General features: G+C 49.8%; 7 protein-coding genes across 7 annotated transcripts; 5 read left to right on the top strand and 2 right to left on the bottom strand.

Annotated features, from left to right (window-relative positions):
* Window positions 1-403: 403 nt before the first annotated feature.
* On the bottom strand, window positions 404-1,291 carry ASPGLDRAFT_117163 (endonuclease/exonuclease/phosphatase family protein; the record flags this gene model as incomplete). The annotated part of the gene is made up of 1 exon (XM_022539845.1): window positions 404-1,291. One exon carries the CDS (start codon window positions 1,289-1,291, stop codon window positions 404-406), a length of 888 nt encoding a protein of 295 aa, XP_022405120.1.
* Window positions 1,292-1,545: 254 nt separating this feature from the next.
* ASPGLDRAFT_42015 (curved DNA-binding protein (42 kDa protein)) lies at window positions 1,546-3,873 on the top strand. Its single transcript, XM_022545530.1, has 5 exons — window positions 1,546-1,832; window positions 2,062-2,145; window positions 2,210-2,314; window positions 2,384-3,184; window positions 3,244-3,873. Exons 1-5 carry the CDS (start codon window positions 1,793-1,795, stop codon window positions 3,441-3,443), a joined length of 1,230 nt encoding a protein of 409 aa, XP_022405121.1. The 5' UTR covers window positions 1,546-1,792; the 3' UTR covers window positions 3,444-3,873.
* A 2,342-nt stretch (window positions 3,874-6,215) lies between these two features.
* On the top strand, window positions 6,216-8,859 carry ASPGLDRAFT_63360 (putative PHD finger domain protein; the record flags this gene model as incomplete). The annotated part of the gene is made up of 3 exons (XM_022548649.1): window positions 6,216-7,594; window positions 7,657-8,481; window positions 8,538-8,859. The coding sequence occupies 3 exons, from the start codon at window positions 6,216-6,218 to the stop codon at window positions 8,857-8,859; spliced, it is 2,526 nt and encodes an 841-aa protein (XP_022405122.1).
* Window positions 8,860-9,619: 760 nt separating this feature from the next.
* Window positions 9,620-11,442, bottom strand: ASPGLDRAFT_42018 (putative lectin family integral membrane protein; the record flags this gene model as incomplete). The annotated part of the gene is made up of 7 exons (XM_022545531.1): window positions 11,096-11,442; window positions 10,967-11,033; window positions 10,842-10,912; window positions 10,612-10,792; window positions 10,367-10,561; window positions 9,807-10,317; window positions 9,620-9,747 (listed from the first exon to the last, which is right to left on the bottom strand). Exons 1-7 carry the CDS (start codon window positions 11,185-11,187, stop codon window positions 9,620-9,622), a joined length of 1,245 nt encoding a protein of 414 aa, XP_022405123.1. The 5' UTR covers window positions 11,188-11,442.
* A 184-nt stretch (window positions 11,443-11,626) lies between these two features.
* ASPGLDRAFT_42019 (dolichyl-P-Glc:Glc1Man(9)GlcNAc(2)-PP-dolichol alpha-1,3-glucosyltransferase ALG8) lies at window positions 11,627-13,840 on the top strand. Its single transcript, XM_022545532.1, has 6 exons — window positions 11,627-11,803; window positions 11,869-11,947; window positions 12,004-12,197; window positions 12,263-12,756; window positions 12,807-12,946; window positions 13,005-13,840. The coding sequence occupies exons 1-6, from the start codon at window positions 11,727-11,729 to the stop codon at window positions 13,527-13,529; spliced, it is 1,509 nt and encodes a 502-aa protein (XP_022405124.1). The 5' UTR covers window positions 11,627-11,726; the 3' UTR covers window positions 13,530-13,840.
* A 1,632-nt stretch (window positions 13,841-15,472) lies between these two features.
* On the top strand, window positions 15,473-19,634 carry ASPGLDRAFT_708086 (DDT domain protein). Its single transcript, XM_022549512.1, has 9 exons — window positions 15,473-15,522; window positions 15,803-15,882; window positions 16,008-16,073; window positions 16,145-16,288; window positions 16,355-16,457; window positions 16,531-16,547; window positions 16,610-18,276; window positions 18,334-18,406; window positions 18,458-19,634. Exons 2-9 carry the CDS (start codon window positions 15,880-15,882, stop codon window positions 19,406-19,408), a joined length of 3,024 nt encoding a protein of 1,007 aa, XP_022405125.1. The 5' UTR covers window positions 15,473-15,522; window positions 15,803-15,879; the 3' UTR covers window positions 19,409-19,634.
* A 599-nt stretch (window positions 19,635-20,233) lies between these two features.
* On the top strand, window positions 20,234-21,964 carry ASPGLDRAFT_708234 (coenzyme A transporter). The gene is made up of 3 exons (XM_022549517.1): window positions 20,234-20,638; window positions 20,693-21,125; window positions 21,171-21,964. Exons 1-3 carry the CDS (start codon window positions 20,342-20,344, stop codon window positions 21,671-21,673), a joined length of 1,233 nt encoding a protein of 410 aa, XP_022405126.1. The 5' UTR covers window positions 20,234-20,341; the 3' UTR covers window positions 21,674-21,964.
* Window positions 21,965-22,140: the final 176 nt, after the last annotated feature.

The raw sequence follows: 22,140 nt of genomic DNA on the forward strand, positions 1-22,140 counted from the left end.
GACCCCGTCTTCCCCGACCCCGTCCTCTCAATCCACCGTCGCCGCAGCCAGCAGTGCCACCCCTCAGATTTCCAACTCAGCGGTTGATTCTGCTGGTATCCCTATACTGGGGCCAGTTTTGAATAAAGTTCCTGTTGTTGGCCCTCTCCTCAACAGCATCTAAGGCGGTTTTGGTCAGGATTTATGTCCGAGCCGATGGGGGCTTTTCAGGTTAAGCTTTGGTGAATGTGTGTCTGTCGGAGGATTTATACCGGACTGGACTGTATATATTGAATCTTGAATATATCTTATAATGTTATGGTCGGTGCATCTAATTAGCGTAGAATCGTCACTGGTTTCAGGAAGTAGCCATGATATACGGGCAAACAGGTATATCATCCTAAGCATTTCGGAATTTGAAAAGCTAACTCAAGACAACATCCGTAACGACAGCACGATGGTCCGAATTGTATATTCCGTCCTCAAATCGATTGGGCAACACCGCGTACCCTTGGACCTTCCATGGCGAGCGACCACCGTCCAAAAATATATAGTCTAAACGTGAAGGCGGCTCCGGTTCATGATCAAAACCGGTCCAAGTGATCCGGTCGCCATAATGTTCTTTAACATCCACCAGTGTGGCTGTATCGACTACAGGGGAATCGGCTGCGGTTAGTACCTGGTATGCCTCTTGATGCTCCTCACTGTTCAGGTCTCCTGTCAGGAAGACGCCCGAGATGACGCCCCCCCATTCGCTCTCCTTGTGTTCGCGAATTTTCTGGAGGATTATATGTGCTGCCTGAAAGCGCGAACGCGACCCTTGGTCATCTAGATGGGTGTTCATTGAGAGGATTGTCCGCTGACTGACGCGGTGGGTGAAAACACCGATCGTGACAATACGAATCGACGAGGCATCCCAGCCTTTGGAAGGAACAGTCGGTGTCTCTGAAAGCCAGACAGTTTCCCAGTGTCGGAGTTGCCAGACTGCAGGACGATAGAATATGGGTGAGTATTCACCAGCCTTTCCTCCGTCATCCCTTCCCACGCCAATGTATGCCCATGGTTCCTGTGCTCGTTTCGGTTCCCGTTGCTGAGAATCGTGATTCAACCCGGAGAGAATATCGATCAGTTGTGAATGTAGCACTTCCTGCAGACAAATAAATGCGTCCAAATTTCGGGTATTGTAGAGAAGTTCATTGAGAAGGGGCTGTTTGCGCTCCGCCCACGGCCGTTCTCCTTCGAAAAGCGAGGTTGTCGCGTATCGGATATTGTGTGTCAGGATGCGGAGCGGCAGTTGCGTGAGGATCTGCATTGCGATGCCAGGGAGACAGGAAGAAGATGATGATATCGGTGATTTCTTGAGGCGAACAGAACCGAGGTGATACGTAGCTGAGGGGAAGGATTCATCCCAGCTCAGCCGAGCCAGAAAGCGACAACGGCCACACCAGGCTGAACCACCATGATTGGGCCATGTTTTCCTGCAGACAGACAACTGTCAGAGCTTCTGCAGGTCATGTTAGTTAATTAACATCATTAGAGCAAAGCAAAGAGGAGAAAGCGTGCACTGGAGAAGTGGTAAATAAAGAGCTCAAAGGTGGATGACGGCGATGACGTTAAGCCCTAGCGGTCTCTCACCCACCGAAAAATCAAAAATAAATTCCATAGGGAAAAACCCCGCTAAAACCACCACCGCCGAACGTGCCTCGACTCTTCCTCTCTCTTACTTCCTCTTTGGAACCCCGATTTACTTATCTACTTATTTGATATTTAACGGTCACTCGCATCGACGCGAGGATCTCCTATCTACTTCACAATGGCTGAGAACACCCAGGCCACTCAGGCCCCCGAGGTTGGTAAGTGAAGCCACACTGCTTATTGGCAGCTCTGGACCTTCAATCGTCTTCAATCGGTGGAATCACGAAAAAAATGGTTTAAAAAAATGAGATAAGACAAGAGCAAGGAAAAAGACCAGAATTTGGAGCATTTTCATCTGTCACAAGAGCTCTTGCTCTGATGATATCACCCATTCGTCCGTTGGACAAGCTAGCTAACCAGTCGCGTGGATCGATGCGCGTTCTACAGACTACTCCCTCAACAACCCCGACACCTTGACCAAGTACAAGACCGCTGCTGCTATCTCCCAGAAAGTCCTCGAGGCCGTCGCAGGTTCGTCGTTTCGTTTTCGGAATACCCAATCGAAAGACCAAAAATGCCTAACCCGGTTGCTTAGGATGGTGTAAGGAGGGCGAGAAGATCGTGGAGCTTTGCCAGAAGGGTGACCAGCTGCTCGAGGAGGAGATCTCCAAGGTCTACAAGGGCAAGAAGATCAGCAAGGGTGCGTTTCCCAATTGTCAGGTCGCCGAGTCTGGCCAATGTTGTTAACCGGTCGTCCGCGGATATACAGGTGTCGGTCACCCGACTACCGTTTCTCCTAGCTCCTATGTCACTCCCTACACCCCCTTGGTGTCCGAGAAGGAGGAAGCCGAGGTGACCCTCAAGGCCAACGAGGTCGTCAAGATCCAGCTCGGTGCTCAGATCGATGGCTTCGGTACCATTGTTTGCGACATGGTCATCGTTGGCGCTGGCGACGTCGTCACCGGTCGTGAGGCCGACCTGGTCCACGCTACCTACTACGCCAACGAACTGTTGCTGCGCCTTATGGTCCCCCCCGGCCTCCTCGCCAGCGGTACCGAAGAGGAGAAGAAGAAGGCTGCCGCCGAGAAGGCCCCTACGCAAGCCCATATCTCCAGCCTTCTCGAGAAGGTCGCCAAGGCCTACGAGTGCAACGTGGTTGAGAACACCACCAGCTGGATCTTCGACCGCAACGAGATCGAGGGTGAGAAGAAGATCATCCTTTCCCCCGCCAACGGCGTCCGTGGCGATGGTGTCCCTGCCGTCGGTGAAGTCTGGGGTGTCGAGGTCGGTCTCTCTCTGGGCTCCGGAAAGGTCAAAGACCTGCCCCTCCGCGCTACCCTGCACCGCCGTACCACCACCACCTACATTCTCAAGCGTCCCAGCTCCCGCCAGACCCTGTCGGAGGTTGTCAAGAAGTTCGGTCAATTCCCCTTCAGTTTGCGCCAGCTCGAGGACGAGAAGGCCGCCAAGGTTGGTGTGGTCGAGTGTGTCCGTAACGGTGTGTTGAGACAGTACGAGCCTGCCGGTGACTCCGAAAACGCTCCGGTCTCCCGTCTGTTGACCACTCTTGGTATGATTGCCCCGTTTAAGCATCCTGTTTGGGTACGACTTGGAACTAACACATTGCAGCCATCACCAAGAACGGCATCACCCGCCTGGCCGCACCCAACGCTCCGGACCTCTCCAAGTACCAGACCGACAAGAAGATTGAGGATGAGGAGATCCTCAAGCTCCTGGAACGCCCCTTGGCCCGCTCCACCGGCAACAAGACCAACAAGAACAAGAAGAAGAAGGCCGCCAAGAAGGCCGACGGTGCCCAGGAAGAGTAAATTTCTTCCCATTGGGAATAATTTGCCTTCCACATACCCACTCGCCCACATATACACGCACGCGTCTGCCATTTGAATCCATGTGAAAAAGACGACGGCCGTTTATTTTTGACTCCTTTTTTATCACCAAAATGGGAAGAGAAAGGAAGGAAGGCAACGGCAGACCTTGTCAATGCTCCGGTACCATAAAAGCGGTTTGCGAGGAATCACCTGGAGCAGTTGCTACCGGGCATTCAGGAAATCGAGTAGATATTCATCGGTACAAGGAAGCAATGTGAGGTTTATTACTTTTCTTTTCATTTATTTGTGTTATTTCCTTGTGTCATGGAGCATTTGTTGGAATTTTGTGTGCCGTAATTAGTCACAGGCAAAACAGTGCTACGAGCCAAAAATTCATCAAAAAAAAAAAAAAAAAAAAAAAAAAAAAAAAGATCATTTTGCAATATTTTGCCTTGGGGCTATGCCTCAACTGGGATATACGATGTCACTGTACAGTAGAAAGCTAATGAAGCAGTGTATAGGACCTCGATGATCTCTGGTCCAGTTGAAACCGGCCTTTCACAGGCAGGCAGACTTGACCACAAGGAAACCCTGATGAAGAAGTAAAGAACGCTCGATGTAGGAAGATGTTCGTTATGCATGATCTGAGCTATCATGACGTCCTCGATCTTTCAAACCAGCCAGCACTCTTCAGCGACAAAAAATGCCGTCGAACCAGCCAGATCATCTACAGATGTACAATGCAGAAGAGATGATAGGCGGACAATTCGGGGAATGCTATTCAAGCCTCTGTATGAATTTTTGGTCTTCTGTTAATGTTCTGTCCAGACGGTCGACGAGTTGCCGATGCATGCATCTTCGAGGCAGTTCACTATGCAGGTTATCTTCTGTCCTAATTCCTAGGTGTCTCTATTCGATCTGGATAGAAAATCAATCTCTCTTTTGCAGTGACTGGTAGCATGAGTCGTATCCTCCACTGTCCGGTCTCACAATAGTCGCATCGGCCGTGGCCATGGATGCCATGTCACCTGACAGCTGTAGTGATCATATATGTGTATAAGCCTGAGAAGAAACTCTCACAGCCTTGTCTATCTTTTTCTATTCTCGTCCTCAACATTTCCGTCTTGTCTCGCAGTGGTGGTTTGTATTCACCCCCGCTGGGCGTGGTGGCTGAAGTGCATCTTCCACTTCCCCGTGTATTCCTTTCCCATCTCTTTTTTCCTCCCACTCTCTTCACACCTCCAGCACTCTTCAACGAAACCATCCCCAGAGTTCCTATTTCTGCTTCTCTCTGTCATTTGGAGTTGCTGTCTTTCGTATAGACGCTTCTTCGTTTTCGTATTCGGACTTATCTCGCGTCTATTCGCGATTTTCGTCTTCTCCCTTTGCGCCTTCTGCATTTCCACTCTGCCTGCAACATTTCGCACTCCTCATTTATTCCCTTGTAACACATCATTCCGAAAAGGTGACTCTCACTTTCTTAAGTGAAAGTTTCATTTCTTCTTCATTTCTTCTCTTGAATATTCGTCTTGGGCCTGGCTGAACAGGGCACCACGCACCCTGTGGCATTCACCAGACCACAGTGACTGAAGAGAGAAAAGAAAGAAAAAAAGAACTAGAGTAATCTCTGCTCTCTGGCAGATAACACTCATCTCTGTGAATTTTACATTTCCACTTCCTGCTTCGATTTCCGTTTCCTCCCTCTTCCTCATCTCACCACCAACACCCCCCTCGAAAACCATCACATCTCTTCTTTCTTCAGTTCAGCTGTGCTGCTTCCATCAAGGTCACAGAAAACTGGACTCGAGTTTCTTGTTTCTCTGTACATTTCTTGTTCTATCCAAATCCCACGCATCCTCCCGGAATCCTGCTCGACACACCACGAGAAGCGCATCTGGAGCAGGAAAAGCTGCAAGTTAGTCTTACTCACAGCTGCAACTCGTTGCAGTCTTAGATCGAATACGCCTCAGTTATCTTCCTGGTAAGTAATGCATTCGGCATCTATGGTACGATGAGAGCCACCTGTCCCGAGTCCACGTTAGATATCTCCTTCTTTTCCTTGAACCCTCTTGGAGAAGCTTGTACATTACACAGCCTGTTCTTTTTACTGTCGCGTATATTGCTCTTTGATGCATCTACTTGTCTGCCTACTATGTACTGGTCCTGCAGTTCTCATTGCTGGCATTCCGTCTTACAACATCAATCTTACTGACATACGCAGTTCAACTTCATTTGATTCACCTTTGAATCTCCTAGAAACCGTCATACGGCTTCTAGCAGTCATCCTTTGCCTCACCGGAACCTATAGTTCTTTTGATTCCGTGAGGCTGTTCTCCTTGCCGGAACCCTCCAATAAGCTGTGTCAGAAAGACCATTAGGTGAGTGTTGCCTCTATTGAATAACAAAATATCGCATTCTGTATGATTGGAAAGAAAGAACATACAGGAAGAATCTCAGTCTAACTATTGAATTCTGCGGTGCAGGTTTGGCGGTTGTTGTCATTTGCCCCTGGGAAGTGTGACTTGGGCTCCTCGAAAACCTCCCGTCGCCGAAACTCCGCAAGCTTCTCTTTTTCCAAACCCGCATCACAACGCGCGGGCTGGCCACCATTCCACCCTGCAACGACGAGCACGCTCGCTGCTTGCGTGTGGTTTCTTCTTTCTAGTAAGTATTTCTGTCACTTTCTGGGCTTGCAGTAATTGTGTATTTGGCGCTGTGCTAATCTGGTGTCTCTTAGGCGCCGCTCCAATTCGAGCCCTTTTTCTGGCAGCGATGGCTCGGAAACTCCGTTCCTCGTCACGTCCATCGACGCCCGTCGAGTCGCCTGCGCCGACTACTGTTCGTCCTTCCTCGGCAGCAGAATCATCGAGACCTCGAAAATTAAGACGGACAGGCCATAACACGCGAGTAGCATCCGACCCGCCGCAGGGCTCGCAGTCGCATCCCGAACAATTCACAGCCGAGATTGAGAGTAACTCCAGCGCGCCACAAACAGGATGGACCGAACCGCCCGTGAGACCTGCGGTCCCAAGCTATATGGACTCGCCGTGGTCCGCCATGTCTAGCGACACGAATCCTGTATTGTCAACTATGCGACCCCTAGGGTCAATGCCAACAACCGCGGATTTGCGGAAAGTGGGCTTAGAACCGTCCAAGCCGGCCACCCCTAGATTACCACTCAAGGAAGCGTCACAAATCATGCAAAACGGCATTCACAAAGAGGAGCAGAACGCCGGGCAGAGCGCTCAGCAGAATGGCGATACAGGCGACAAAAAATCAAAATCCCCCGATGCTCCTGTCGAGGAACCGATCCCGGTTCCCGCGCCCGCCCAACCAAAAGAAAAAGCTCAGAAGAAAGATCATCTTGCCATTTTCTCAGCACTTCCAGTTCCATCTTCTGATGAGTTTGACGTTGACCGAATCAAGGACGCGGTTAAGGACGCTGTCCGCCAAGGTGTCCAGACGGGCAACAAGGCGGTCATTCGCACCCTTTTAAATGTGTGGGAAAACACCTCCAATGATTCATCCATGTTGTCCATCCTGGATGGCATATGTCGAGAAAATCCTACCCGGCGCGAAACATCCGCGTTCAAAACGGTTATACGCGCCGCATGGGACGAATCTCAACACGAGGAGGACACCGATGGCTCCGATGCCCAACCCCCTGCCATGACTCGGACGCGATCTGCCAGTAGCGTGTCTTCGCTATCATCCGCAAAGTCACTTGACGCTGAGACGTTTGCGCCAGTAATGACATCTGCAACAAGCAACACTCGTTCTCGCACAAAAGGCAAACAAGCCAAGATCACAGCGCTCAAACCCAAGCCAAAAACTTCGATTCCCCCGGCTCGCCGCTCAGCGTTTCCAAGCAACGCAGAGGCGTCTACTCAACGAAAGCGCGCCATGGAAATTAATCCTGACTTCTCAGAAGGAGCCGTTAACGAAAAGCGGGACCGGTTGCAACCGAAACTTCCTGAGCTTGATATTCCAGAAAGCAAAGTCCGCAGCTCGCTGGCTCTATCCAACTTTGCGTCGCCTGGATTGTCTCGGGGCTATGGTTCGCGATCTAATGGAATCCCGATGAATGGCAGGGAGCAATCAGGTTCTCGCGAGACTAGCGAGGCCCCCGATAACCAGCGCATAGCTACTTCGTATGTTTCCCCTTCTTTTTCTCAACCTTCCTTTTGAAGAAAAAATACCTAACCTGTTCCAGTGACGATGAGTACTCGGAGAACAACGACTTTTGCCATAACTGCAACCGCAGTGGACAGTTGCTATGCTGTGACGGTTGTGTGAAATCGTTCCATTTCTCCTGTCTTGAACCACCCCTGGATCCTGCAAATCCGCCCGAAGGCGAATGGTACTGCCCGAAATGCTCAATTGCCAGGCCGATGCGTGCACTCCTTGGTACTTTGGATCACAGTGTCGAACAACAAGATTTCAAGCTGCCCTCTGAGATTAAGGACTACTTTGCTGGTGTCACATCGAATGAAAAACAAGGTGGACGATATGAACCAGTTGGGCCACCATTCCCTCGAATTGCTCCTCGTAATGTTCGGGGAAGCAGGCTCGCAAACTACAGTGATCCGAACCTCCGGAGGCTTTACGAAAGACTTCCCAACTCATCAAGGGAAACCCCTATTTTCTGTATGGTTTGTGGCAAAACAAGTCTTCATGACCGGCCTATCATTCAGTGTGATTACTGTCCCTGCTCGTTCCACTTGGACTGCACCGACCCGATCACATCGAACCCGCCTGTCCAAACATCGGCAGGAAGGGAACACCCTGAACAGGGTCATAGGTATTGGATGTGTCCCAATCATGTCTACCACGACCTGGCCTACTTGGTTTACGACGAAGAGGGCTACGAACATCGCCGACGCATTCGCAGCATTAAGCGCCCTCGACTGGTCGATATTGAAATCCTTCCCGATGAAGAGGATGAGGAAGCGCACATGAGAGAGCTCACACACCAAGGGGAGAAGTATCGCGTTTCGGAGAACGGCGTTAAGCTAAGTTTCATTGAGAAGGTGAAACGGTATGTTGCCTTGTTTGCCCCTTCTCTTTCATCTTGCAAATCGCTAATTTATCCAGTGACCGTTTTGAAGCGGAAGCCAAGAAGGCTGCCGCCGAGAAATACTTTGCTTACGCGAAGGAGCGGCTCGACAACCTGACCGCCAACGCTCGCTTTTATTACAAGACCCAACGCCAGCCGCGGCCTCCCGCGCCCGTGGAGGACACGGTGGCTCCTCGAACCACCGATGACCGGGATGCCGCAATGAGCTTGCTTGCCCTTACCCATGGAAATGCCGGGTCTGTCGAATCGGTTCAAACAGAACTTGACTCGCTGCAGTCTCTGCAAAAATCGATCGAAGATCGTCTTAAATTTTTGCAGGATTTCCAGCAGGAGGCGTGAAGCTTTCCCGTTTCTTTCCTTTTCTTTTAGTATGCCTTGATTACATTATCCTGTAATTTGTCCTTTGTTCGTTTTTTCCTTTGATGTTTCGAGGTGCATCGTTACGGAGCCATGGAGTTTGGTGTTCTCCCTATTTTGGTGATCTTCCCTTTGGACCTTCGGAGCGTCCTATAGAATTCCAACTCTTTCCCGTTCTTTCTCTGTATTCCGGGTTTCTCTGGCGTTATGGAGACATGCCTCGTTCCAGCGGTCTTTCGCATGCCTGTTTCCGTTTCATTTGGTCGTGCTACTCGGGCTGGACCGATTGGGCCTGTCTCTGGATAAAATACCTTACAATTATTGTATTGCGCTTGCATTCGGTGGGGGTGGAGGTGGAAATATTGAGATTTGTACGATAAATCGTTGTTACTCTTCTCTTGCTACAATTACGCTGCTCTTGTTGTCTTTTCAATTCGTGGCCTTCTACAACTTCGCTCTATTGACGGAATAGATTGGAAGAGGTGGTATCGTTGTTACTATTGTTGTTATAATCTTTCTATGCAGATACAGAGGCTTGTCTCGTCAATTCACTATTTTCTCTTGATTGGCTTTCGAGTATGTACTGCAATTCAGAATCCTAGCAAATCTAGTGATATACAGAGGCAAGATAAAGCAAACCATAAAGCAAAACGGATTGATCAAAACATAAATACAAAAACCAATCAAAAATAAGAAATCATTTCTACCACATCGAAATAAATAACACCAACGACCTAAATCTCTAGAGGAACTTCTTAGGCGCGTTCGCGCGACGACGCTTGTAGATAACGTAAGAAACAGCAAGGAACACCTGGAATGAAATAACCAAGACAATAAAGAAGCCCATACGCGGCGTCGAAGCGGTGATAACTGCTTTCGTTAGCGCACAACTCCACTATTTGGGTTCTTTGGGTGAAGAGAAAGCTTACCATCAAGGAAATGTGTCTGCAAATTCTCACTCAGACTCAAATGCGACGACTTAAGTGTCTCCTGCAACTGCGCGAAGCGGTCCCGGTAGTCTTTACCCTCGAGATCGCGCTGGATAGTCTGCATGTTCGTTTCCAGGCGCTGCATTCTAGCGTCGAGGCCTGCGATTACCTGGTCGAGTTTGCGGAGGATGTCTGCATTGCGGGAGTCGGCCTTGGAGTCTTGGTTGCCGATGTCGCGGATGATGTTGTTGGTTGCGTGGTTGATTTGTTGGAGGCGGTTGCCTAGGTCGGTGAATTGTTGGTTGATTGAGTGGTCTTGGGGGTTGGGGTTGGTGGTGGTGTCGCGTTGTTGGACGACGATGGGTTGTTGTTGCTGTTGGGATGGGGGTGGTGGAGGGGGGTTGGTGCCGGATTGGATGGTTTGCACGACAAATTTGAAGATTTCGAAGGAGTCGGGGTTCTCGGGTGTTGCGGCTGACATGCCGAAGTTATTTCCAACAGGAAGAGAAACCTATATGCTGTTAGATATGGGAATCATTGTTGCAGTGGGGTGGTCATGCCTTGTCCGTCGAGAAACAGAGCTTGTCGTCCACGGTGACTTCGAAGATAGAGTTCGTGTGCCTGAGACGCACGACAGAGGGACGGCCCAGGTTACGGTATGGGTAGTCGCAGTGGCCAAAAGCCAGACTATCTACGCTCCGGTGACGGTTGTAGTCTGTCGTGCCGTCGTTGAGGAATCCTCGGATGCTGCCTCCCTAGACAGAGTCAGTCTCTTATTAGGGTACACCTGGGTAAGGGAACATACCCTTCCTCCGTGCGTGTCAAGAACCAGTGCAAAACCGTCAAACTGGCCAACGGTGTAGATGCTGGAGGTGCCAACTCTGGACTGTCCATCTTTGGTGTACCATAGTTGGAGGTTTCCACCACCTCGCTCTGGGCCAGTAGCTCTGAATTGGAATTCTGCTGTCCACTCAGGCTGCGCGATGCTGTTCATGTTTAGTATTGGCATATCTATTGGATATAGAGATAACTTACGGGCTCTGTGCCCAGGCGGATCCTCTCACAATACCTGGGTAAGGGGGAGTTAAGATGATCTTATCAGACATCTATCATGGCGTTAGCAATTCAACTGCCAGTATAGAATCAATTGGACAACGCACAATCTGGGGTACATGGCCGTCCCCTCCAACCTGCCAACCGGGGATTGAATCCCTGTAGGGCGAGATTCTATGTGAAATTAGATAAGGATCTTCATGTATGTATGACTAGGGTGGAATTCGTCTACTTACCTTGGGTTCTGTCCAAAACTAGAGCTTTCAATCACTGATTGAGCCGTCGCAGCAGCCACAAAGGCCGAGAATGACAATGCTTGGAGCTTCATGATGTCGTTTCAATAGATATTCAAATTCAGGAGGCACGTTGCAAGTAGCCTAGTAGCTATACTCCTCCTATCCAAAAGAAAAGAGTGTATTACTCTTTACGATCAGGAGCTCTGCGATCCAGCCACACAGATACCAACTGCTTGGTCGTCCACCCAATCACCAGGGCGATCACACAGTAGCGGATCTCTCGCGCAACGGAGACAGCAGCTGGGGAGATGTCAACAAAGTGGTGGACTTGGAGGTTGTCAGCGAGAGCAACAGAGTGCCGGACTGCGACGTCAGACATGAAGTATTTGTGCTGGCTTGACGATTGTAGCGTTGAGCGATTGAGTTTAGCCTCTTTCTCTCGAGTCCTCGAACGGCCACCTGTTTATAGCTCATCACGTGATGTCCTCCGCAGATCGACCCGCCGATTTTCTTCCCCGACAAAGCTACGGAGGTCCAGCTGTGTTAATCCTTGGTCGCTCTCTTCACTCTCACTCTCCATTTTCTCAACTCGGGCTGAATGCTCGACGCGACTTGATGCGCATCAGCTTCAATGGCTGAGCTGTATCCTTCCCTGGCGCAATGCGCCATCGTCGCGACGGCGTTCAAGATCCTCCTCTTCCCCGCTTAGTATGTTCTCCGTCCGTCCCATAATGTGAATGATAGCATGCTAACAGCTCTCTTCTCCCATACAGCAAATCTACCGATTTCGAAGTACATCGCAATTGGCTCGCCATTACGCATTCGCTGCCGGTCAAGGAGTGGTATTATGAGGTATGACAAGTCGGGATATTCATAAACATCGGGGATGCTGAGTCGGGCGACACTAGAAAACATCGGAATGGACGTTGGACTATCCGCCCTTCTTCGCTGCTTTTGAGTGGCTTCTGTCGCAAGCAGCCCGTTATGCAGACCCGGCCATGTTGGTTGTGAGCAATGTCAACTATGACTCTTGGGAGACGGTTTATTTTCAGAGAGCGACGGTTATTCTCACGGAGCTTGTCCTGGTTTATGCGCTGAGCAGGTACGTATAGCTTTTACCTGATCGTTTGTCGAGATCCCGGGCTAATTTTTTGTGTCTCGATCTAGGTTCATCAAGTCCGTACCTCAACCGAACACGCATCTTGCCCATATCGCTAGCCTTTCGATCCTGCTGTCCCCCGGACTCCTGATCATCGACCACATCCATTTCCAATACAACGGATTCTTGTATGGACTCCTGATACTGTCGATCGTCCTGGCCCGCAAACAGTCGACCCTTCTCTACAGTGGCATCACATTTGCGATCCTACTATGTCTGAAACACATCCATCTCTATCTTGCGCTGGCGTGGTTTGTGTATCTGTTGCGGGCCTACTGTCTTGACCCTAAATCGGTTCTCCGGCCCCGATTCCGGAACGCTTTCAAGCTTGGGTTGGGTGTGTTGGGCGTGTTTGGTTTGGCCTTCGGACCATTTGCCCACTGGAATCAGCTACTCCAGCTGAAGGACAGGCTTTTCCCGTTCTCCAGGGGTCTATGCCATGCTTATTGGGCACCTAACATCTGGGCTATGTACTCGTTTACGGACCGTCTTCTGATTCAACGTTTGTATCACCTTGCTTTCTTTGAGCACGGATATGGCTAACTCGACCAGTCGCACCACGCTTAGGCCTTCCCGTTAACGAGGCTGCGCTTACCAGTGTCACACGTGGATTGGTTGGCAATACTTCGTTTGCCATCCTTCCGGAGGTTACCAAAGAGCACACGTTTGCGTTGACTTTTATCTTCCAGGTGGTAAGTTGCCCAACCAGCCTATTAGATTATTCCTGTGAGGTATACTGATCATCTGCAGCTTCCGTTGATTAAGCTATGGTTCAATCCCACCTGGGATACTTTTGTGGGCGCTGTCACTCTCTGCGGATATGCCTCGTTCCTGTTTGGTTGGCACGTCCACGAGAAGGCTGTCCTCTTGATCATCATCCCATTCAGCTTGATTGCTCTCAAAGACCGACGATACTTTAGCGCTTTCCGTCCCCTTGCGGTCGCAGGACATGTATCGCTATTCCCACTATTATTCACAGCCGCGGAATTCCCCATCAAGACCGTCTACACGATTTTCTGGCTGATGCTGTTCCTGTTCGTCTTCGACCGGGTTGCACCCGTCGCGGAGCAACAGCGGATCTTTATCTTCGACCGCTTATCCCTGCTGTATCTGACAGTGGCCATCCCACTGATCTTGTACTGCTCACTGCTGCATCAGCTGATCTTTGGACTGGGGCGGTACGAATTTCTGCCGCTCATGTTCATGAGCAGTTACTCGGCGATGGGTGTCGTCGGTAGCTGGGTTGGATTTATGGTGGTTTATTTTGCAGCATGATCTTGAGCTCTTTAAAAATATATATTATTTCTTCTTTCCAACTGTTTAGGCAATGATGTAATGTATCACGGCGATGTTTAACGCGTTTGTCTGGCGGCCCACGTGCCTCGGAGCCCGGACCCACCATATCCGTGGAAGTCTATTAGCCGCCAGACCCAAACAGGCTAGACCCGCCTTTTCCATGGTTCACCAGCAACGGTTCAGGTATTGTGAGCGTAGTTGTTTTGTTTTATACAAAGTACTTATTTAGTTGCTGTTTTTGTTGCCACTGTACTATTCTATTTAGTTGTTTGTTTTTGCTGCGAGACGCTCAATGGTCGACTATATTTAGGGCTATCAGGTGAGGCGGTGTTGCGTCAGGAGACGAGCAATAGCATCACTTTGAGTACTGTATGCGTGACTTTGTATCAATAAGTAAGGTGTAAAGCGAAGAAGACACAACTGTAGGCAGGAAAAATACATCTTACAGTAGTCCCTCGTACTCGGGATTTTTTGCGACTTGCGAGATACCCGAGATTCCCCTAAATACATATTGTCGGACATGGGGTATTAAATCGGTACCTACGTACAGCGCTACTCGTAACTATCTACTGTGTAAATGAATCCAACCAATGTTGTTTCACTAGTGCCACTACTATAATGTTCTAGAATAGACAATCTATAATTAGTCGATTGGCGCTAACGCTCTTGTGCCCTAATAGGACTTTTTGTATACAGAGTATATGTCCACATTTACAGTGACCTGTAATTGTATGTCACAAAATAAGAAGTGACAACAGAGTAAATACATTGGAGTAGAGCTTGAAAGTTGTGACAGGTGACCAAAAGAGAATGGAGATTACATAGTAGAATAAGAGCGGCAGTTACAAGCGACTCTAAATAGGGATGACTAGTGTTTAGCATAGGATTAGTATCGACCGGCTACAAACGATTTTGTACCATGGTGAATACTTCTAGACATGGCTCGAAGTAGGGGAGTCAAGTGTGAATATATTGCAAGACAATCAATAGAGGCTCTGGCGTGTTAGATGAACATGGAATTCACTCCCATGCAATGATAGTCCATGCAGCGATGCAAAGAGCAATTGGTATATTCTGAAACTGCTGAGAGGCAATCATAGCCAGAGTATCATAAAGGTACTTTGATACCGCAATGTGATTCGATACAATCACCATACTAGCTAGACTGGAAAAGGAGTCGCGATGGAATATTCAACGAAGGGTAACCAACCCTAAGACTCAATTCAGTCTTCTGGTTTTTAAATTTGATCAATTGAGGCTTTTGAGCATATATGATGGTTTGTTTCTGTATATGGTTGTTGGGCATTAAAACCCCGGCGACTCCTGCAGAAGCGTGTTAGCTGTCAGATCCGTCATGTCACAGGGTGAATTTACCGAATAGAAAGAAACAAACCAAGATAATGAAGATAAATGAGCCATCAATAGAATCTACTTCTCTCAACGAGTCTAACGAGTACAAATACAAGATGTAGTCGCGTGCAAAACGCCGCCGTACGGGAAAAGCGAAAAAGGGCAAAGCGCAGAGTCCCAAAAGGGCAGAAAAAAATACTGCCCATTTTGTCCGCCCGGGAGGTCTTGTCCTCCTCGTCTCGACCAATCAGAACGCGTGATAACCCGGCCGGCCCTCCCACTTGCCGCAATGATCCTCATCGGGGGTTGTTCTGTCGCTTTTCTCTCTTCTCCCTTTGGGGGGCGACCGCTTCTCTTCTCTTTTCTCTCGCTCTCCTTTCAGCGCGTCAACTCACCACCATCTCTACCACCACCACCTTCATCATATCATCGTTCTTTCAACTAAACTTTATATCTACTAACCCGTTTAGTCTTTTTGACGCCGCTCTCGTGAGCTCAATCTAATCTGCAAGCTATTATCACGACGGGGTATCCACGCACACATTCACGCCTACCACACACCCTCCCGTTTTTCTCATAGCTTCGCGCATTGGTTTTAAGCGCGATTGGACGCGTTTAATCGGTAAGTATATCCATTATCAACTTGCTTTTTCCCAGTTCGTTGCGTGGTTGCGCGGGTTTCCCTCGGACTGCTCCTACACACGGCTTCCGCTGCGCGGTGGACCGTGAGGCTATGGGCAATGCACCGGCACCGGCACCAATGCGTTTCCACACTCCCCCTGTTCTCGAATTCCTGGTCTCCGATCTATCTATATTCTTGCCTTTTCCCTTTCCTACTTCGTCGCTCTATGAACTACATGCATCGGTTTTTTTGTACTAACCGCTCGCATGATTTCCCAAAGACCAATCCATGCTCAACACTCCTGATACCAATAATCTATGATCGAATCGCGCGTACCACACTATTCATAAGACGATCATGGTATGCATTGAGACCTCCTTGGGATCATGGAACGTTTTGGCAGTCTAGACCGGTGCAACGGGGACAGACCATGACGGAAACAAGACGTTCTGAACAAGAGGCTTACGCTATTTCTATCCAACCAGGTGCTCTTCAAGCGAAAACCCGTCCAATACCTCCCGCGGCCGGTCATTGAGGATGACAGCTCCGAAGTACGTACAACTGGTGGAATCCGCGCCGTCTCGCCCACGCAACGCAGACAGCTTACCTGCGATTGTTATAGGTCTGGGTAATTCCAGAAACCAACGAGGTCTTTACCGACTACGAACCGTATCTCCAGCGCATGGACTTTTACAAACAACGCCGGTTTATTTGTGAGATCACTGGTCATTCGGGGTTGACATTTTTTGAAGCGCTCAGAAGCGAAGTACGTGCCGGGAGTCCAGGTCTTTCCGTTTCGCCGTTGCTCCATACTAAAGAAAACCCGTGTCAGATGGATGAGTCGCGCGAGGTCAATAGTGCTTTCCCGGAAGCGCTGAAGGAACCCATTTTACGCCGGATACAGTTTTCGACAGTGTCTAGGGTGGATAATCTGGGTAGGTTCTATTGCATACTCTTCGGTGGCATCTTTCCAGCTGACATTTCTTTTTTTTTTCTTTTTTCGAACAGTGGATGAGATTTATGAGGTTAGTAGTGGCCATTCAGATAGTGGATGCTCAACGCGACGCAGCGCTAAACACAAGGCCAGGAATTCAAACAGGACTTTTATCCCGGTGAACCCGTCTTAATCCTGCTTACGGACAACACGCGACTCCATGGTATTATTAGAGACAAGGCCAACTTTGCGGAACAGCTGAACCCCGACGGAACCGTGAAAACTCCCGCTTATGCCCGGTATCTGGTCAAGGTCTCCGACAGTGGTAATGAAGAGGCCCTGCTAGACCAAGAGCACATTACACGTGATCGGAAGACGTTTACCAAGCAGATGCTACGCGCTTTTATCAAGAACAACGTTACGAGGGAGTCTTGGAGCGGTGCCCCCTGGTTGGTCAAACAATCCATTGCGGATGACTACAGAATCCCAACGGAGGTGCCGAAGCATCTGCAATATGGCGCCAAGGTTGCCGAAAAGAAGGCCATGAAAAAAGCAGACCAGGACGGATTCTTCGGCTTCTTCGCATCGCAGCAACTACCAGAACTGAAACCCGCAGTCAAAGGACCAAAAGCCAAACCCTCCCCACAGGAGCTGGCTCGATCGAGAGAGGCACAATTCCTCGAATATCAGCGTTCGCTGAATGGAAACCCAACCTTTGTCGTCAACAATGGCGGTGGCAATGGTGTTACTTCTACCGTCGGCACGCCAATCATTAACACCAATGCTCCAACCACACCTACTCCTGCTGCTTCTACGCCAACTCGGCCTCCAAAGTCCCAAGAATCTGACAAAAAGGCCCAAAATTCCGTCCCTGTTATCAAAAATGAAACCCCTAAGCAACCTTCTCCGCCGCCGATCAAATATCCAATCGAAGATCTGGACATTGCACCTGTCCGCGAAAACAAGAAACAGCGTCCAGCACTCGATTTCCTGGCCGCTAATGAGACCGATGATGCGGATGACGAAGACATTTTACACGATGGTATCCGGTCAGATTCAGTGGGCTTATTACTAGAGACCTGGAACACTCTCAACGTGTATTGCGAAGTGTTTCAGTTGGACTCGTTTACATTCGATGATTTTCTCCAGGCCATGCGGTTTTCTTCAGAGGATGTGGATTGCCAACTATTCGTGGAGATGCATTGCGCTGTTCTAAAGAAACTGGTCAACTCCGAGAACGACCAGAATGGGGCAGTCCAGATCTCCCTGCCGGATCTGCCTGTAGAGGAGTCTGACGAGTCCGACGAGGAGGAAAACGAAGAGGAAGAGAGTCCTGAGCCGGAGCCGGTCGTGACGCGCATGACTACACGAAGCAGCTTGGCCAAGGTAGAGGCGGATAATCTGAAGGAGCAAGTAGACAGCAGCCGTTCCAGCTCCGAAGAAGCCCAGATTCACCGTGCAGCCGAAATGTTGAAGGACTATGGTTGGATTGATCGCCTACGCAAGCGGGATTTCCGTAACGGTGGATGGGAGATGGTGATGATTGGCCTTTTGCACCAGTTGTCATCCCGTCCTCGGGTGGAAAAAGTTTGCAACGATATCCTCAAGCACCTGGCCCCGCTTGATGCAGAGCCAACGCAGGAAACCGCGCAACGCCAATATGCAACCCTTGATATTAATCTTCGCGTGCGGGCTCTTGAGACCATCTGCATGCTCAGTCTGGAGACCAAAGCTATCCGAAACTATCTTGAGGAGTGCAGTAACCAGATGACAGAGTTCCGTAAGGAGAAGATTGAATATCAACGGGCCCGGAAAACTGCGTAAGTGATTCTTCTTCGTTATAATTTTATCCTTTTTTACTGACACTTTTGATACAGACTGGAAGAGCTCCGTCGGTTGCATCAGGAGCGAAAGACCCTCCAACCAGAGCCGGAGAAGTCACCGTCGCCTGTGCCGGAATTGGAAGAAGGTCAAGAAGACTCGAAAATGACCGGTGTTGACGGGGACTCAGAGGCTATGGACACTGACGACGAAGATGCTGCCAAGAAAGGGCCATCTCTTCGTGGAGGCACCGACAGAGCCAATGAACGAAAACGCAGGCAGGAAGTGGAGCGCGAGAGGAAGGAACAACTGGCCAAACAGCCTAAGGGATCCAAGCAATACCAAAAGGTGCTCAAGAAGATTGACGAGCTAAAGGTCACAATCGAAAAGCTTGAAAAGAAGATTGAAGTGGTCGACAATGACCTAAGAGAAGCCGATTGCCCGCGCACCCGATGTCTCGGAAAGGATCGATTCTGTAACCGGTATTGGTGGTTCGAACGGAATGCAATGCCTTATGGTGGTATGCCCGACAGTTCTACGGCCGAAGCTCAATACGCCAACGGTCGACTCTGGGTTCAAGGCCCTGATGAGATGGAGCGGGCTGGATTCATCGACGTGCCTGAGGACATCAAGAGACAGTACCAGAAGGAGTTCCAGATGACGCCCGCCGAGCGCAAGACGGCCGAAGAAGGGGACACCAGCGTCTCGAATGCCTGCGAATGGGGTTACTACGACGATCCAGAATCCGTTGACAAACTGATCGACTGGCTGGACTTGCGCGGTAATCGGGAGCTGAAGCTACGGAAGGAGCTCGTCACACAACGCCATATCATCATCAAGTACATGCAGCACCGCCACGAGTATCTGGGGCAAACTGCTGAACGTGCGGAATCGGAGGATACGGCCATCAAACGGGTATCGACACGGAAAAGGACTTACGTTGGCGACCGCAAGCACCGCTGCTTAGCCTGGCAGAACACGACTGCTCTGTCGGAAAATGGACACCTCCATGCCGATGTTGCTCGGCCGACCAAGCGAGCCAAACGAGCCACGGATGACCCCAAGGAGCTCAAGGCGACCAGTCGACAAGGCAAACCACTGACGCGACAAGGCACACGGTACAACTTTTGAACATCTTGATTCCCTTTTACTTTTGGGTTGTGCTATTTTCTTCTTGAATGCATAAGGCGTTGGGTTTGACCCTTTTTGAGACAGGGCTAACAGCAAAGTTGTGCGTAATCGTTTTGGGGCGACCACAAAAGTGCTTTCACCCTTTTCTGCGCATGAGAGACGAGACCATGATACTAATTCTCTTCTATTCTTGTCTTGTTTTTGTTTGGAGATTTTATTTTGTCTACTGCAGTAGTCTGCATTTTAGTCTTGGGTTATATGGTTTTATATAGAGAACTGGAGCGAGCATGCTGTACGGGTGACGTGAGGAGCTGGGTATGGTCTAACCGAAAGAGAGAATTGGAATGTACATATGCATATGAATTTTTTGCTACTACTTGGTTACTTGGAGCATGCCGGTACTTGTATACAAGCGTTTTTGGAAGCACCTCACGTGAGCCATTTCTCTATCAATGAGCACATGCCGATTATTAATTCCGAGTACCGCCGCGCCGCTCGGAGCGTCACAATACGGTATTAGCACGGCGGCCTGGGGGTTCCGGCAGGTATCGGCTCGTCAGAGCCGTAAACTGCACAACGACGTCACATGCCCGACTGAAAGAAATGCGCCTCAGTCAACTTTTCCACCTTCCAACGCTCTCTACAGCAATTCTACGGCTACTCTCGGCTTAATTTTATTGATATCTGATTTCGGAGGGGCTTGTTGCCTTTGCTGATTCTTATTATTATTTCTCCCCCATTGTGGCCTGGGAAGATCGTTGCCCTCGGGAACTTCACCCCATGGCCTTTCTCCGGTAGCCCGTGAACTCCTCATTCCTCATTTCTCCATATTATTCTTTCCCCGGACAAGAACAAGATCAACCCTATTTCTAAATTACACCCCACGAAACGAAACGGAACGAATCTCAACCGATCTCGCCCTCACTTGTGCTCATGTCCGCCGCCTTTCCGGGCCATGAACGTGCTGATTCCGCCGTCCGTAACCCCACAATTCCTCAGATGGAGCACGCTACACAGTCGAAATCAGACCGGAGGCCTTTAACAGGCGATACGAAGGGGACCGCAGTGGCAACCGCCCAAGCAAACGCGACAGATGACGAGCCATCAGGGACATCAGGAGCGTCGTTAGGTTCGAGGCAGGATACCCGCGCGGAGGCAAAGGAGGTGAATAAGCGGAGTTTGGATTATGTGCTACGGAGTGGATGTGCGGGGGGTTTGGCGGGATGTGCTGTAAGTGGGATTGATGCTTTGACAGAGGGGGCACGAGCTGACTGTCGATGCTAGGCGAAAACAGTGGTTGCACCCTTGGACCGGGTGAAGATCCTGTTCCAAGCGTCGAATCCCCAATATGCTAAGTATACCGGAAGCTGGTTTGGTCTTTCAGCGGCGATGAAGGATATCTATCATTTTGAAGGGCCACGGGGTCTTTTTAAGGGCCATTCCGCGACATTACTTCGTATCTTTCCTTATGCCGCTATCAAGTTCCTCGCCTACGAACAGATTCGTGCGGTTGTGATCACATCTCAAGAGCAAGAAACACCATTCCGCCGGCTTATCTCGGGGAGTTTGGCAGGAATCACATCAGTGTTTTTCACATACCCGTTGGAATTGATTCGGGTACGATTAGCCTTCGAGACAAAGAATTCTTCGCGGTCGTCCTTGGGCGATACCTTTAAACAGATCTATAACGAACGGATATCGCCGCCTTCCACGCCAGGTAAACCGAATGCGACAGTATCTTCCGCCCCGGTGGCGGCGACAGCACAGACGATGTCTTCGACTGTGAACAAGGTGGTCCCGAGCTCTGGCCTGGCCAACTTCTACCGTGGATTTTCACCAACCATGCTCGGAATGCTGCCATACGCAGGCATGTCCTTCCTCACACACGACACGGTGGGCGACTGGCTTCGTCTACCAGGTGTCGCTCGTTACACCACAATACCCGGATCTGAAGGCAACAACAAGAAGGGTACTCGACGGCCGCAATTAACAGCGGCTGCGGAGCTGTTCTCCGGTGCTATTGCCGGTCTGGTATCCCAGACGTCCTCATATCCCCTTGAGGTGATTCGACGACGGATGCAGGTCGGAGGTGCTGTGGGAGATGGACGCCGGCTGGGCATTGCTGAGACAGTCCGCAAGATCTCGATGGAGAGCGGATCTCGTGGATTCTTTGTCGGGTTAACGATTGGGTATATCAAGGTCGTGCCCATGGTTGCGACGAGTTTCTTTGCTTATGAACGGTTTAAGTGGTGGTTGGGAATTTAAAAGGAGGTCTGTCTGCATGGGACTGAACTGTTTGTTGCACATAGCGGTGACGCTGTTGGTTGACCATCTGTTTTGCTCTTCATTTGTCTTTTTCTGATCCCAAGCTTTGGCGTCTTTGGTTGTTATGGACTCTTTCTTTTTGCATGAGAGGAGCCAGGGGTAGGCTTCATGATACCTACATAGCCTGATGGATATGCGCAGGGACATGTTATCTCTACACATGGGTACAGTGGAGGAATGCATTGGACCGGATAGGATTATGGTACAGTATAGAGCGGTGCACTGTACGGACTGTATGGACTGATGGGCAGAGTGCCCTGTACAATTTATTGTTATCCTTGCTACCATTGGATTACGGAATATATGTACATTATTCAGTCTTTTCACAAAGTATTAAGTCTTTTGAGTAACATAGCACGCTGTACATTGTATGCGATCCAGTCATGTGATCGCCACCCGCACGGACC

This window comes from Aspergillus glaucus (assembly GCF_001890805.1).
Source record: "Aspergillus glaucus CBS 516.65 unplaced genomic scaffold ASPGLscaffold_2, whole genome shotgun sequence".
Taxonomy (NCBI): Eukaryota; Fungi; Ascomycota; class Eurotiomycetes; order Eurotiales; family Aspergillaceae; genus Aspergillus; species Aspergillus glaucus.

What these genes read in the sequence shown, in the direction of transcription:
- ASPGLDRAFT_708086 (XM_022549512.1), top strand. An exon ending in TTGAGGATGACAGCTCCGAA is followed by an intron (nt 16,074 to 16,144) that starts GTACGTACAACT and finishes CGATTGTTATAG; the next exon opens with GTCTGGGTAATTCCAGAAAC. An exon ending in CGGAGAAGTCACCGTCGCCT is followed by an intron (nt 18,407 to 18,457) that starts GTGCCGGAATTG and finishes ACCGGTGTTGAC; the next exon opens with GGGGACTCAGAGGCTATGGA.
- ASPGLDRAFT_708234 (XM_022549517.1), top strand. Translation starts at nt 20,342, where the DNA reads ATGTCCGCCGCCTTTCCGGGCCATGAACGTGCTGATTCCGCCGTCCGT. An exon ending in GGGGTTTGGCGGGATGTGCT is followed by an intron (nt 20,639 to 20,692) that starts GTAAGTGGGATT and finishes TGTCGATGCTAG; the next exon opens with GCGAAAACAGTGGTTGCACC. An exon ending in ATCGCCGCCTTCCACGCCAG is followed by an intron (nt 21,126 to 21,170) that starts GTAAACCGAATG and finishes TGGCGGCGACAG; the next exon opens with CACAGACGATGTCTTCGACT.
- ASPGLDRAFT_42019 (XM_022545532.1), top strand. Translation starts at nt 11,727, where the DNA reads ATGGCTGAGCTGTATCCTTCCCTGGCGCAATGCGCCATCGTCGCGACG. An exon ending in TCAAGGAGTGGTATTATGAG is followed by an intron (nt 11,948 to 12,003) that starts GTATGACAAGTC and finishes GGGCGACACTAG; the next exon opens with AAAACATCGGAATGGACGTT. An exon ending in TGACTTTTATCTTCCAGGTG is followed by an intron (nt 12,947 to 13,004) that starts GTAAGTTGCCCA and finishes GATCATCTGCAG; the next exon opens with CTTCCGTTGATTAAGCTATG.
- ASPGLDRAFT_42015 (XM_022545530.1), top strand. Translation starts at nt 1,793, where the DNA reads ATGGCTGAGAACACCCAGGCCACTCAGGCCCCCGAGGTTG. An exon ending in CACTCAGGCCCCCGAGGTTG is followed by an intron (nt 1,833 to 2,061) that starts GTAAGTGAAGCC and finishes CGCGTTCTACAG; the next exon opens with ACTACTCCCTCAACAACCCC. An exon ending in CCGTCTGTTGACCACTCTTG is followed by an intron (nt 3,185 to 3,243) that starts GTATGATTGCCC and finishes AACACATTGCAG; the next exon opens with CCATCACCAAGAACGGCATC.